Source organism: Thalassophryne amazonica, chromosome 12, assembly GCF_902500255.1.
Source record: "Thalassophryne amazonica chromosome 12, fThaAma1.1, whole genome shotgun sequence".
In the NCBI taxonomy this organism is placed as follows: domain Eukaryota; kingdom Metazoa; phylum Chordata; class Actinopteri; order Batrachoidiformes; family Batrachoididae; genus Thalassophryne; species Thalassophryne amazonica.
In genome coordinates this window covers 87,560,756-87,576,102 of record NC_047114.1, presented here as the reverse complement: position 1 = coordinate 87,576,102, position 15,347 = coordinate 87,560,756, and the positions used below count along the sequence as shown (strand labels likewise).

Sequence of the window (15,347 nt, the reverse complement as noted above, 5' to 3'; positions counted from 1 at the left end):
GTGAATTGGTAAAATGTAAAGGTTGCAACCACTTGGTTGGTGGTTTAGCAACAGAACTGGTGTAGAAAAAATAATAAAATAAAAGTTGTTGTAAGTTTGGAGCTGGGATAAAAATGGATTTAATACACTGTAGGTGTAGATTGACTTTAAAAAGTGAAGCCAAGAATTTTTTTTCTTTTTCTTCTTTGTAAAATATGTTGCATTAAAAATGTATACAATTTGGTGAAAAGTAAGGTATTTTCCTGGAAACAAACTATATATTGTTGTATACTGAATATATGTTGTGTTTTTTTCTTGAATTCTATTCATGATCGAGACTTCTAGGTGTTATTACATCCACAGCACCATATACCCTTGAAATGAGTGTGACCCCATGACTGAAGTGACCAACCTCTCTAGTTTTCTATGGGAGTGTAAACATTATTCTAAACTTGTGGTTCACTGTTTATTGTTTTGTTGTCATACAGGGTCAACATTGAGATGGAACAATTTGCACTGATATGTTATGTGCAAATTTTAAGCTCATGACAATAAATGCAGCAGATTGATCAAACAACTCTCAAGCAGCCTAGAAATCTGATGAGACAGACTGCAATGTTGGTGGTGAGCCCTGAAAGACCTTCTTAAAAATGTTAAACAGTCAGAAACGCTTAAAGTGGTCCTAAAAGCAGTCACTTTCAAGAGCTTTCCTTGAACTCAGAACTTGAAATTGAGTGTGTCAATTTGTATTTGACAAAAAGAAATGAGATGTGCTTTAATTAGCTAATTAGCTCATGCTAATGTGCTTTAATTAGCATTAAAGCAAAAGAAGAAGAAGAAGGTCTTCAGAAAGTCTAATTCCCCAAAATATGTCTCAACAAAAAGGGGGGAGGGGTGTCTAATAGTCAAGGTTATATTATATATTAGGAATAATACAATATATTTTTCCTTTTTGGGAGAAAGCAAACTAATATAAATTCAATAATGAACAATAGAATTATTTTAACCATTTCAATTTTTTCTCAATAATATTTTTAACCTAAATAATAAGGTGTTGGGGGTTGAACAAAGACATGCACACCAATTAATTGCCTTCTTGGTTCCTGTATTAAAGGAAAAGTCTAGAAATTTAAAATTCTACAACTATGTACAATTTTTTGTACAAAATGGATTAGAGATGATGTACTGCTGCTGTGATAAAGAGCAAAACTGTGAGGGAGCATCTGTCTCTACTGATTACAATACAAAGTCTGCATACAAATTTATGCAGAAAAATGCTCTAAAATCTAATATGCTGATCTGTTCTTCACGCAGAGGGCCGGACATGCATGTGATATTATCCTCAAAAGAAACCCTTCATTTCACACCCTTTACAAAAAGAGATGTCACTGATCATTTTCTCACCGGAGGGTACTGAGGGTTTCATCGTAGTTAATGTCTGCAGGGCTGAGAGCAGCCACCATGGCCGTGCGAGAGTTCCCACCTAAAACAGAGGGCGGAATGCATCAAATAACAGCTTTTAATATTAAAAACTACAGCACCGCGCTCATAGAGCACAAACATCCACCAACACTAGCTTCCAATTCCACAAATTTCCTGTTAGAAGTGACTTTTCATAAGCTAAAATACACTATAATACAAAATATAGATTAAAAGGGCTTTTCAATGTTAAAATCAAATATCCACTAAATTTGCAATAAGGATCAGACGCGGATCAAACTTAGTCTATTCATTGAGAGTGCCACTTTGCAACTTATTGTCACAAATTAGAGTGATTGAGGCATTTTTGATTGAGATATAATGCAAAATGTACATCAAATGGGCTTTTCAATATTAAATTCAAATGCCCACAAAAACTGCAATCTGGATCAGATCCGGATCAAACTTTGTCAGGTGATAGTGAGTGTCAGTCGGCACCTTACTTTCAAATATGAGAGTGATTGAGGCACATTTGATTAAGATATAATGTAAAATATACATTAAATGGGGTTTTCTATGTTAAATTTAAATGGCCACAAAATCTGTAATCCAGATCAGATTTAGCTCAAACTTTGTCAGGCGATAGTGAGCACCAGTCTGCACCTCACTTTCAAATATGAGAGTGATTGAGGCACATTTGATTAAGGTATAATGTAAAATATACATTAAATGGGTTTTCAATGATAAATTTAAATGGCCACAAAATCCACAATCTGGATCAGATCCGGTTCAAATTTTGTCAGCCGATAAAGGATTCCCTCCTACATAATGCTATCAAGTATGAAAGAAATTAGATCTTTTTTGACAGAGTTGGGAATTTTTGAAAAATTGTTCAATGTTAAAAGATAGGGATTTTTCTAATTTTCCAAGATTTTCCTGACTTTGCCCTTGAAAACTGAATCAGTTCTTGCCTATCAGGATATGAATCTTCAGAAAAAAATCATAATGATGGGCTCCATGCTGTTCACAAACAAAAAGACAAACAAACAAACAAATAGGGGCGACAATATAACCTCCTCCAACTTTGTTGACAGAGGTACTAAAAGTTCAAAATGTAATAATTTCATTATGTTCACATACCCAAATTCTCCCTCAACAACCAAGTCAGCACTGAGTCTCTGTAAGGGATAAAACTTTCCACTTTCTTCTTTTTCTTGTTCTGTACAAAGATTTTTGTTTTTAATAAACCACATTAATAATAATATTGAATATATCTGGAATAATATGTCCAATTTTCATGACACGGGTAATACGAACCTTATTTGGCGCCGAGTCCTGACATGAGAGAGAAACAACAACCTTAGTTACAATGACAAAAGAAAATCTAGATTTATGGCGGTTTATTTACTAATGGCAAAATCGTTAAAGTCGTACCACTTCCGCCAGAGCCGAAATCACTTTTCCGAGTGTGGTCAGAGATTTGTTGATGTTCGCGCCTTCCTGCAAAGGTAAAGAAATAAATGCTGAGTTCTTGTCTGCAGAAATGCAATTTAAACGACAATGCAGATCTTTCCTACCTTCAGTCTCGTTCCTTTAGCGCCCGTCGAGTCGGCGCGCTCGCTGCCTGCCAAGTCCACCAGACTGATCTTACTGACCTGTGACGGCACACGGCAGAATAAGCAGCAACATGTTAATCGCGGCCATCTATCAAACTGCTTCAGAAGGACAAAAACCAATTCCTCTTATTCATGTTTTTGTAAATTTGGGACTTTCAGTGACAATCTCAAGCGATGTGCGTAACGGTGCTTCGGCTAGGACTCGAGCATGATGTCAGCACCTTTTCGGAAGTGTTGTCCGTCTCCATGTCATACTTTTTCTGTGTGAAGATGATGTTGAAGACAGCGTGGGAGCGACTGCTGGTCTCGTTCATGTTGGTAGCAGCCACCGTCCTGAAAAAAATTGGGAAATGTTTATACACACATTGCTCAATGGACTCAAACTAAAGGCCCGGGGGCCAGTCACAGCACCCTCACTTTGGTGACGTTTTATAACGGTTCATTTTCAATCTGGCAATATATGGATATCATTGAAAAGCCTGGCTCCTGTGGAACAAAATAAGTCCACGGATGTCACGTCTAACTTCATGTGGTATGAAATTAAGCCAAATGTAGTCAGGTAGTTAAGTCCCACTGAGGGTTTTTAACTTTTCTGTTCTATAATTTGTAATGGTTGGTAAGTTTTTCTTTACTTAATATTTTAAATGTGTATTTTTACATGTTAAATGTTTTTGCCAGGGTTTCTCTGTTTGTTTGTTTGTCTTTAAGCAGAATAACTCAAAAACTAACGGATACATTTCAACAAAATTTGGTGAGCAGACGGATAATATTCCCAGAAATAACTGCTTCAGTTTTGGAGGTGATCCAGGCTGCATCCTGGAACTGAGATGCAGAAGAACATTTGGCACATGGCAACATTTAACTCAAAATGTTGTGCAATGATGTTGATGTAAATTGGTGAGCAGATGGATAAAGTCCAAGAAAATTCGGAATTTTATTTTGAGTTTGATTTAGATCCAGGAGCAGTTTTAAGGAGTATGTGGGTTTGGTGGAGGTATGTGCTGTCTGAGAACTTTTTAGTTTTTATAGGGTTGGGGGTTTTCCTGGAAAAAAAAAAAAGCATGTGGCTCCACGTTGGCCCATCAAATGCTTAGTATAGTATATGAAGCAGTTATTTTCTAGTTGTTGAATATGGGCCAGATTTTGATCACTTGAACAGAAAAAATGCTGGAGTTTTGTTTTGTTTTTTTCTTTAACTATGCCACCAAAAAGCATCCACAGCATCTCCTCAGCCATCACTAAACATCACATAAAGTATGGAAGCAGTAAAGTCTCTCCTCAGTCATTCAGCCTCATTTTGTTACCTGGCCTTGTTTCCAGAATCCATCAGGTCCTGGATGTCATTGTAGGAGGTGACAGCTAGTTTGGAAAGATCCTCAACATAAGGTCCCATCAGGGGGTGCTCCCTGACACGCAGGTTTCCTTTGTTTTTGGGGTTCAGCAGATCCCGCACACGCTCACAGTAGATCTCCATGTAACTCACCTGGGAGAGGGTAAAAGATGGTCACACCCCCAAAATGCACCCATACGAGGCCGTTACAGATCATCTACACAGGGTTTTAGTGCAGTGGATAACTGAAAAAAATCCTTCAAATGGTGATGCAAGCACCAAATTTGGCACAAACATACCTTAGACATTACACTTTTGAAAAAGCAGAGTCTCCATTTGAATTTTCAATAGGCAGCCAGATAGGGGTCAGTTGACGAATTACACAGGCGTCAAAATTTTAAAATGCTCCAATCATATAGAAAAGTATTCCATATTATTTGTCTGACCATAAAGATTTCAAAAAGGTATTGTTTGGACTATCTGTGACTGAATGTTATGGAGTTACGGGGTAAAAAAAAAACCAGCAAGAATGGTGACAAAGGTCAATTTCAGTTTGTACAGTGGTCAAAAGTTAAAGTTGCTCCAATTTTGAAAACATTTATGCAAATTATTGGGTTAATGAGGTTTTTAAAAGGAATTGTTTGCATGACACATAATAATGTGCCATGCTTAATTATCATGTTACAGGGTCACATACACTCAACAAAAATATAAACACAACACTTTTGGTTTTGCTCCCATTTTGTATGAGATGAACTCAAAGATCTAAAACTTTTTCCACATACACAATATCACCATTTCTCTCAAATATTGTTCACAAACCAGTCTAAATCTGTGATAGTGAGCACTTCTCCTTTGCTGAGATAATCCATCCCACCTCACAGGTGTGCCATACCAAGATGCTGATTAGACACTATGATTAGTGCACAGGTGTGCCTTAGACTGCCCACAATAAAAGGCCACTCTGAAAGGTGCAGTTTTATCACACAGCACAATGCCACAGATGTCGCAAGATTTGAGGGAGCGTGCAATTGGCATGTTGACAGCAGGAATGTCAACCAGAGCTGTTGCTCGTGTATTGAATGTTCATTTCTCTACCATAAGCCGTCTCCAAAGTCGTTTCAGAGAATTTGGCAGTACATCCAACCAGCCTCACAACCGCAGACCACGTGTAACCACACCAGCCCAGGACCTCCACATCCAGCATGTTCACCTCCAAGATCGTCTGAGACCAGCCACTCGGACAGCTGCTGAAACAATCGGTTTGCATAACCAAAGAATTTCTGCACAAACTGTCAGAAACCGTCTCTGGGAAGCTCATCTGCATGCTCGTCGTCCTCATCGGGGTCTTGACCTGACTCCAGTTCGTCGTCGTAACCAACTTGAGTGGGCAAATGCTCACATTCGCTGGCGTTTGGCACGTTGGAGAGGTGTTCTCTTCACGGATGATGCAAAGGAGATGTGTTGCACTGCATGAGGCAAATGGTGGTCACACCAGATACTGACTGGTATCCCCCCCCAATAAAACAAAACTGCACCTTTCAGAGTGGCCTTTTATTGTGGACAGTCTAAGGCACACCTGTGCACTAATCATGGTGTCTAATCAGCATCTTGATATGGCACACTTGTGAGGTGGGATGGATTATCTCAGCAAAGGAGAAGTGCTCACTATCACAGATTTAGACTGGTTTGTGAACAATATTTGAGGGAAATGGTGATATTGTGTATGTGGAAAAAGTTTTAGATCTTTGAGTTCATCTCATACAAAATGGGAGCAAAACCAAAAGTGTTGCGTTTATATTTTTGTTGAGTATATATGTCACGTCATAGAATCCAGTGGCCATCGACATTGTTTATCCTTTACTTTACAGACCAAGCACTCAACACAATCAGAACTATTCCTATTAGCTCAACCAAGAATTTGCACCACTTTTTTTTTTTTTACCAAAATTGGAGCACCTTTAACGTTTGACCCCTGTACAAATTGAAATTGGCATTTTTCACTATTTTTGCTATTTTATACCCCATAACTCCATAGAATTCAGTCATAGATTGTCCAAACTATACCTTTTTGAAATCTTTATGATCAAACAAATATTATGGCATACCTTTCAATATGACTGGAGCATTTTTAAATTTTTACCCGTGTGTAATTCTTCAATTGACCCCTACCTAGCTGCCTATGGAAAATTCAAGTGGACACCCTGCTATTTCAAAACAGTAATGTCTAAAGGCCCCCTGACACTTGCACGACTTTGATCTGCGCTTGCATGCACTCTGCCATGCACGAGAGTAAACTCGTCTCAAACTCGTTGTAAACCATTGTAAACTGTGTGCAGAAAATTTTGAAATGTTCAAAATCTCCATCACGCAACACTACATTTGAGTGCAAGTGATTGCGTCAGAGCACCACATCAGAGCGCAGCTCGTCTGCACAATGATAAGGAGACGTTAAATCTATCATAAACATACTTTTACAGCTGCACACAAGAAGGGATGAGCATCTAAATGTTTTACCAAGCTGTTACAATATAAATATTACAAATAATTACCTTTTTAGATGGCTCCAAATACATTCTCCACCTCATTAAGTGTGCGTTTGCGCAAGAAAAGCATTAGCTGGAGCCCTCCTCTGATGTGATTCGAGCCATTTTCAACAACCAACTCAGACAGAAAATGATTAATCCGCTACAAAATAATTATTTTACATACGCAGCATCCAACGCACAATGCGTGGCAGCCAGTGGCACAAAGCACAGGTCCTGCTGGGAACACAGTGGGTGGGATCGTCACGATGATGACAAGTGCCCGGATCAAAGTTGTGCAAGTGTCAGGGCACCTTCAGGAGCATTTGTGCCCAATTTGGTGCTTGCATCACCATTTGAAGGATTCCTCTGTAAATATCCACTTATCTGCTGCACCCAGACGGACTGTGTGTCTGCAGGAGAAGCGCCTGCTGAGGTCTGGTGTCTCTCACCTCCACGGAGTAAGACATGCTGTTGTCGTTATTGCTGTCGTTGATTTTGGTGAAAAGGTCCTCACACAGCTGGAGGAAAAGAAAAAGAATGATCACTGCAGCAGCAACAATTTGTCCATTCGCTTCCCTTCATTCCACATGTGACTGTGCACTACCAGAGGGATGATTCCCTGCTGGTCCTTTTCCTGGCGTCCCATCATGGTGTAGCTTTTCCCCGCTCCTGTTTGGCCGTATGCAAATATGCAGACATTGTAGCCTTCAAAGGCATGAAGCAGCATCTCCTCTCCGATGTCTTTGTACACCTGCATCTGGGACGCATAGTTGATGTCCTCAGGCTGCAGACATGAACAAGAACCATGTGTGTGGGGAGGAGAGAAAAATAAAAACTGTTAGCTGGAAGAAAATCAACTGTTTTTGCACATCTCTGCACTAAAAATGATTGATTTATGTCTTTTTTTTATAATTAATAATAAAAAAGACATAAGATTATTATTATTATTCCTCTGCAGAATAAAGTGAATGGTGTCTTCAAACTCACCGAGGTGTGTGACCAGTATGAATAGTCAAAGTTGAAGCTCTTGTTTTCTTTTGGTTGTTTGGGGTTCAAGATTGCTAAAAAATGACAACAACAACAAAAAAGGCACGTTAGAGGTGTCAAATTAATACCTTCATTCATTAATAGGAGACTCTGTACAAATTTATGAATGATTCACATGTGATTATATGTCAGTTACATTGTCTATGATTTTGAATGGTCAGTTTTGGAAAGACATATAGCTCCCTCTTGCGGCATGTCTGCCAATTTCCTCACTTGGCTTTTCATTTATTCTATTGATACCACAGGAGGCTGGGGTGGTTGGTTTAAAGCTACAGTGTGCAGGTTTTAGTGCCATCTAGTGGTGACAGTGCAGATTGCATTAGGCCATTGTCGGTCACGATTCTGTTTGTCTTTGCATTTTCACTTTTTTGGCGGTTGTGATTCATGCTCCCTTGCTTTTCTTGTTAAAAGCAACATGATCATCCATTTCCCAAAAAATGAGTTCTCAAACTTGTTAGACTGCGCTACATGGAAAAAAGAACCAACTTAAAAAAGTGTGACAATTGGCAAAAAGTTGTTTGAATTTAAGTTTGTAAGTTACAAACTTAAGTTCAAACAACTTAATTAATTCAGGTTTTACCAATTGTCATGCTTTTTTAAGTTGGTTCAACTATTCTCTTTTTTCAGTGTAGCAACCTGTAACCAGTTACTGACCAGCTGAGCAAGAACTGATTCCTCTTCTTTTTTCTTCAGTCTTATGGCCACACTACAAAATGCAAAACGCAAAGTAAATATGTCTATTTTGGGCTACTGTATCAACATAGCGGTGCAACATGGTGGCCTCTAAAAGGTGTAGACCAGGTCTGCCCAAAGGCTAGGTTTTCTCCGAAGGCCTGCTTTTTTAGGGTCTGCTCCGTTCTCTGCCCCTGACCAAGGGAGCATCTCTACATATGGAATTGGCACCGGATTGTGGCGGCTCACTGCTCCTAGTGGCTGGATTGTGTCTAACTGTAATTAAGATGGTTAATGCAGAGGACAAATTTCATTGTATGCATGTACAATGAGAATAAAGGTCCTTCTTCCGCCTTTCCAAACACCAGGCTTTTCCACAGGTTGAGTTTTTTTCCAATGACTTGGCTTTTCCACAGGCTCGTTTTTTTCCTAAGGCTAAGACTGAAATCTTAGTGACAATGCCGCAATTTTTTGGAACTCGGGCACTGGCATGTAGAATATTTGGCTGCAATAAGGTCATTACGGACGACCACAGTGGCCTCACAAACTCCCTCTTTCTCCTTCACACATACACAAAGGCACAAAGTGGAATCAGCTGACACCGTTTTTTGGGGGGAGGGGGCTCCACTAGAACAAAGAGTCTTCTTTGGTCCACAGAAGAGCTGCGGCAGCTCCACATCCCACATTCACTGAATGGCTACAGACCTGACTGATGCTTTTGTGCTGGCCTCTAACTGCCCCCACACTCTGCAGCCTGACACAAGTAAAATGACAAACATGGCTCAAGGATACATGGTTCAAATCCCTCCAGAAAGCCAATGCATGCTGGATTTCAAAGTTTAAACCTCTGAGCCACAACCCAAACTGCTGAGTTCACTGCAGTGCAGTGGACATGATGTGATTTTGGTTACCAGATATGTCAAGTGCACAAAGCTGACAGGAAGGACTTTCTAGGCTTTTCTCAGTTTTAAAGCCTTTTCAGATTTATGAATGGAAAGCAAAACTCCTTGTCATCAGACTGTACAACTCATCACTCGCGGGGAGGAGGAGTAACAGGAAAACAGGGGACAGGAAAGAGAGGAAGAGTAGTAGCCAGTAAACCAGTAGCGATCAGTATGTCTGGCATTTATATTTGTGCATTTATATGTATATTTGCAGTTTTTTTTTTACTTTCACTTTTGATACTGTGTGCTTCTTACCCTGTGTGCTGCTATACAATGCTGCTGGAACTTCAATTTCCCTGAGGGAGCCCTCCCAATGGATTAATAAAGTTCTATCTCATCTAAAATAATCTAATATAATATAATTTTTGTATCTCAAAATGTAAAGCACTCACGCTATTTTAAGAATGAATATTTCATCAATGTTTTCATGCAGAACTTTTTGTTTCAGTTCCAAACTTCTTTCTTAAAAATCAAAAAATTCATATCTCAGCAGAAATCAAGGCACAGATGATCCTTGCTTTAAAAAATTATATAACATATATTATAAAATATATACAATATACATGATAGTTTTGACACACATGCTTGTTGTGTATGACACCTTTTTTGCATTCACACCATCAAAATCATTCTTTTTCTCAACATTACAAAAATGTTTCCTTGCTACTGTCAATCATCCTATTTGCACTTATTACAGGCATAAAACTATGACAAAGCCGCATTATGAATTCATTTCAACACAATATATGTGAAGGCAATTCCAGATTTTAATGATTTTATTCCAGAATATATTCCACAAAGAATCCACAATTCTTTTTTTTTTTTTTTTTTTTAATGTTAAACTTATGCTTTTTAAAATCCCAGTGAAATAATAAAATAAAATAAATATATCAAAGCCAAAAAAAAATCCTGTGCATAAATGTGGACACCTTTTGGTACAACACAACTAAATCATCACTTTTACAGCCTTTTTTCTGACAAGTCACGGGTGATACATTTATTATTACTGTTATTATTATCATTATTATTATGTCATGTTGTAACGATTAGTCTACATTGTGAATTTATATTGCATAATTTAATGATAATCAAATTTTAATATAGAGAAGCCTAAAATTTTTTCTCTTCTTCCCTTTTTAAGTCTTAATTCAAGTCCAAGGGTGCCCAAACTTTTTCATGCCACTGTATTTGCAGTCAGGCCAGATTTTAAGTGTTACGCTCAGCGTTATCTGAAACAACATTCCAATCAAAGACACGTCAATCATCTCGCACTTCAAAGTCTGACTGGTGCTGAGGTTGATACTCACTGGTGGTGTTTCCTGACATCTGGATGATGCACTTGCTCTCCTTTCCCACCTCTCTGGAGTTGAAGGGTCTGACTCTCACCGCCACCTTAACCGACGCCCCCGCCATGTTAGCGGTGGGTATGTGAGTGAGCAGTGAACCTGGGGATCTGCGCAGCTACACACACACACACACACCTGGCACCTGTGCAGGTAAATGGGAGGGGCTTATTAAACAGAATTAAATAACTTGTTTTTGTTTTGTATTGCATGTACAAAAACATATGAGAGAAAATGTTGTGAAACACAAAAAGTGCCTCTGTGTCATAATTACAATCTACAATTATGCATTTAGTTTTTCACTTTATCGACTGATTGATATTTAGAATGTTAAGTTTGAACCTGTTGTTGTATACATGAGTCTTGGTCTCAAGACCTGTCTGGAGACTACGTACCTTTTCACTTACTCTGTCTAATTCTGTCTTGACTCATTCTTGTACTAGAATAGGTATATACATTAATTAAAATTATGTTACAGCCTTATTCCAAAGTCTACTCACGGTACCCCATAATAACAACATGAAAAAGTTTTTTTTATTTATTAAAAATAAAAAACTAAGAAATCACATGTATATAAGTATTCACACCCTATCCTCAATGCTTTGTTGATGCACCTTTGATAACAAGTACAGCCTCAAGTCTTCATGAATATGATGCCACAAACTTGGCGCACTGATCTTTGGGCAGTTTTGCCCATTCTTCTATGCAGCACCTCTCAAGCTCCATCGGATTGGATGGGGAGCGTCGGTGCACAGACATTTTCAGATCTCTCCAGAGATGTTCATTAGGATTCAGGTCTGGGCTCTGGCTGGGCCACTCAAGAACATTCACAGAGTTGTCCTGAAGACACTCCTTTGATATCTTGTGCTGTGTGCTTCAGGTCATTGTCCTGCTGAAATTTGAACCATTGCCCCAGTCTCAGGTCAAGAGCACTATGGAGCAGGTTTTCATCCAGCATGTCTCTGCACATTGCTGCATTCATCTTTCCCTCAATCCTGACTAGTCTCCCAGTTCCTGCTACTGAAAAACATCCCCACAGCATGATGCTGCCACCACCATGCTTCACTGTAGGGATGGTGCCTGGTTTCCTGTAAACATGACACCTGGCATTCACACCAAAGAGTTCAATCTTTGTCTCATCAGACCAGAGAATTTTGTTTCTCCTGGTCTGAGAGTCCTTCAGGTGCCTTTGGGTAAACTCCAGTTCGGCTGCCATGTGCCTTTTACTAAGGAGTGGCTTCAGTCTGGCCACTCTACCACACAGGCCTGATTGGTGGATTGCTGCAGAGATGGTTGTCCTTCTGGAAGGTTCTCCTCACTCCACAGAGGAATGCTGGAGCTCTGACAGAGTGACCATGGAGTTCTTGGTCACCTCCCTGACTACGTAGAGAAGCTTGAATCTTCGACTGGACTGGGCTGCTTGACGCGAGGATGTTTCACTTCAAATCGCAGAAGCTTCCTCAGCTAAAATTCTTGCTCTGGTAGTCTGACTTCTGTCTTGACTCTTGTAGAGAAGAATAAACAGAAGCCACAAAAGCTGGAGTTTTAAACCTAACCAGACCCCTCCTACCAAGAGGCAGCCTGCTATAGGCTAGTGACTAAACAATAGCTCTAATTAGCACCTATTGTGCTCTAGTTAGCACCCTCCTAATGACAGGGCAGCTGTCCCTCCTAATGATGGGACAGACGACTCTCCTGATGACATGAATGACTAATTACCATGAACAAAAGACTGAAACTGCTTTGACCTGAGTACCCCATTGTAAACAGGGGACAAAGCGTGTCTCAGACCCCCTCCCCGGTTAAGGCTGGGTTTCAAACATTTCACAAAGAATGCCTCCTTGACCCCTCTCTCAAACCATTTCTTCTCTCTAGCTAAGATTTTAACTTCCTTGTCCTCAAACGTGTGGTTAGTGTCTTTAAGGTGGAGATGAACTGCAGACTGAGGTCCACTGGCGCCCTCTCTGCGGTGCTGGTATAGCCTTTTGTGTAAAGGTTGCTTAGTCTCACCTATGTAGTGTTCGTTACAGTTTTCCTGACATCTCATAGAATACACTACATTGCTCTGTTTGTAACTAGGGATCCTGTCCTTAAGGTGAACTAATTTCTGTCTCAAGGTGTTAACAGGTTTAAAGTAAACTGGGATTTTGTGCTGTCTGAAGATCCTCTGGAGTTTTTCCCCTACTCCTGCTAAATAAGGGAGAGACACTCCTCTTCTTGTCTCCGTCTCCTGCCTATCTGGTCTCTTTGTTCTCTGGGACTTCTGCACTTTGTCCAGGGACCATCGTGGGTACTCACATACTGTGAGGGCTTTCTGGACAAGTTGTTGTTCTTTAGCCGTTCCCTCTAAAGAACAACAACTTGTTCTTTAAAAACTCTTAAAACAACAAAAACTCTTATTTTTGCTTTTTTCATATGAGTTGGGGTCATTAAATCTATTTTTATTTAGGGTGGGCGTTTCAGCAATTTGCATAGAAAAGGGAAGGGTGGATTCTGGGGGGGGGGGGGGGGGGGGGGTGTCCAGTGTGTGGATACGGTAATTTTACTTTGAATATTTACAGGGGTGACATTTAATTATTAGTATAATTATTTTTCATGGTCTTGAAAACCAGTGTGTTTTTTGAGTCTCAATCTCTACTTAATTTCACCTCTTCCAAAGACTCAGTCTTGACTCAGTCTCATCTACTCCAAAACACCAAAGTTTTGGTCTTGAATCACACTCCACTCTTTAAGGTGTTGGACTTTATGTTACATTTAGAAGAACCCTTGGAAGTTTAAAGAGTCTGACCTCTAGCTTGGGGAAAAAAAATGCCTTGAATGCTACGTCAGGTCGGAATTTTCTCTTAGAAACTCGTGAGGAAATTGAGCAACCCGAGGTACCTGAGTTAACATCACAGCCATGGTGGCCTCCTTTTGTGCCTACTGACACAACAATGTTATTCATTTTTAACAATACATTACTACTATAGGTAGTATATTCACATTCTATGTACAATCAGTTAAGTAACCAGATAAAACATCAGCAAAAACATCTTTTACAATTTAATTTAGCCCAAAAGGTAATGTTCGCCTAGCTCTACTGTGGTATAGGTTAAGTAGTCTCAAATTACCAAGGTAATCTCATGAATGCACCTTTTCCAGGAATAGGTTTTTTTTTTATGTTGGGTCTTTCCAAATGTCCAAGGGTTCTTCTGAATGTAGCATTACTCTCGGACTCAATATAGCTGGTATTGTCCCCATCCCTTAATTATAGATGCACTTTGAGGGGAAGCTAATATATTTAGGAGTAACAAATTTCAGTCATTTTAAGAAGCTGTTTCACTGTTTTCAGTGTACCAAATCAAAATCAAATTTATTGCCAAGTAAGTTCTCACACACAAGGAATTTGATCTGGTCTCATTGGTGCATAAACAACAATAAAAGAAATCTAGGGGCCCTTGCCCCCCTCCCCCCCTTTTTTTTTAAATAAAAGAAAATCTAGAACCACCCCTGCTTTATGGTGAGACAGTAATGAGCCATTTGGCACAGAATCATCTCTGCTATTGTAGGAAAATGGCTGCTTATTCCACATCATCCATCACAGCACAAGGCCTTCTGATCGAGGACAAAAAAGAAACCATATAACCAAGCAGCAGGGACTTTTTAACCGTGTCGTGCTTAAGAACCACAAAGGTGACTGATTTCTAAATTAGTTCTGACATTTAAAGACGTTCTTGAAAACAATATGCGCAAACATCATGCATGTTTTCCAGAAAATTAAAAAAAAAATGTATTTATATCTATATAGATTATACATGCAAACTCTTATACACACTGATGTGTGTGTTTTGGGGAAGAAAAGGCAGATGATATTCATATTTATAATCAGTGTAAATATTGTTTCGTCCATCTTGTTTTGCGTGCCGCACCTCAAACACAGGCCGCGTCCGCGCGTAAACACTCACATCCAAAAACTGCGTCAGAAAAGCAGCTCAGGACCGTGATTCTGTTTGTAATCGCTTTATCTCTGGTGTTTATGAATGATTCAGAGCCCAGATGATGGATTCACTTTTTTTTTTTTTTTAAAGCTCGGATGAATCAGGCGCGCTTGACGCACCGTATTTATTTGTGCCAAACGTGCGCAAAAATGTCCGTAAATCTCCAACGAACACAAAACTGAGCTCACGAATGCGCAAAAAGAGCTTCTTACCTCACCAGCTCAGACTGCAGAGGCTGAATCTTCTTCCCATTCAGGATCCTTCCGTGCGTCCTGCAGATTCTGCTCCGTCCTGGATCTTTGTCTGCAGCCTACAGCATCCTTCCCCCCCTTTCTTTTTCTTTTTCTTTTTATTTACGCATCCATACATGGACAATCCGCCAGACCGACTGAGAGGTGTGAGTCCGCCTCGGGTTCGGCGGGGATGGGCCTGCGCGCAGCGGTGCGTCAACGCGGCGCAGACAGTGGATGGATGAACAGGAGGGTGGATGCG

General features: G+C 39.8%; 1 protein-coding gene across 1 annotated transcript in view; it reads right to left on the bottom strand.

The window, feature by feature from the left end:
- kif1ab (kinesin family member 1Ab) overlaps nt 1-15,347 on the bottom strand; it is a 63,053-nt gene extending 47,706 nt beyond the window's left edge. Inside the window, 12 exon segments of the mRNA XM_034183602.1 lie at nt 1,384-1,462; nt 2,539-2,617; nt 2,716-2,733; nt 2,833-2,898; nt 2,976-3,053; nt 3,236-3,347; nt 4,319-4,497; nt 7,322-7,390; nt 7,477-7,656; nt 7,860-7,933; nt 10,843-11,023; nt 15,068-15,347. Of these exon segments, the coding sequence (XP_034039493.1) occupies nt 1,384-1,462; nt 2,539-2,617; nt 2,716-2,733; nt 2,833-2,898; nt 2,976-3,053; nt 3,236-3,347; nt 4,319-4,497; nt 7,322-7,390; nt 7,477-7,656; nt 7,860-7,933; nt 10,843-10,948 (1,040 nt within the window). The 5' untranslated portion in view covers nt 10,949-11,023; nt 15,068-15,347.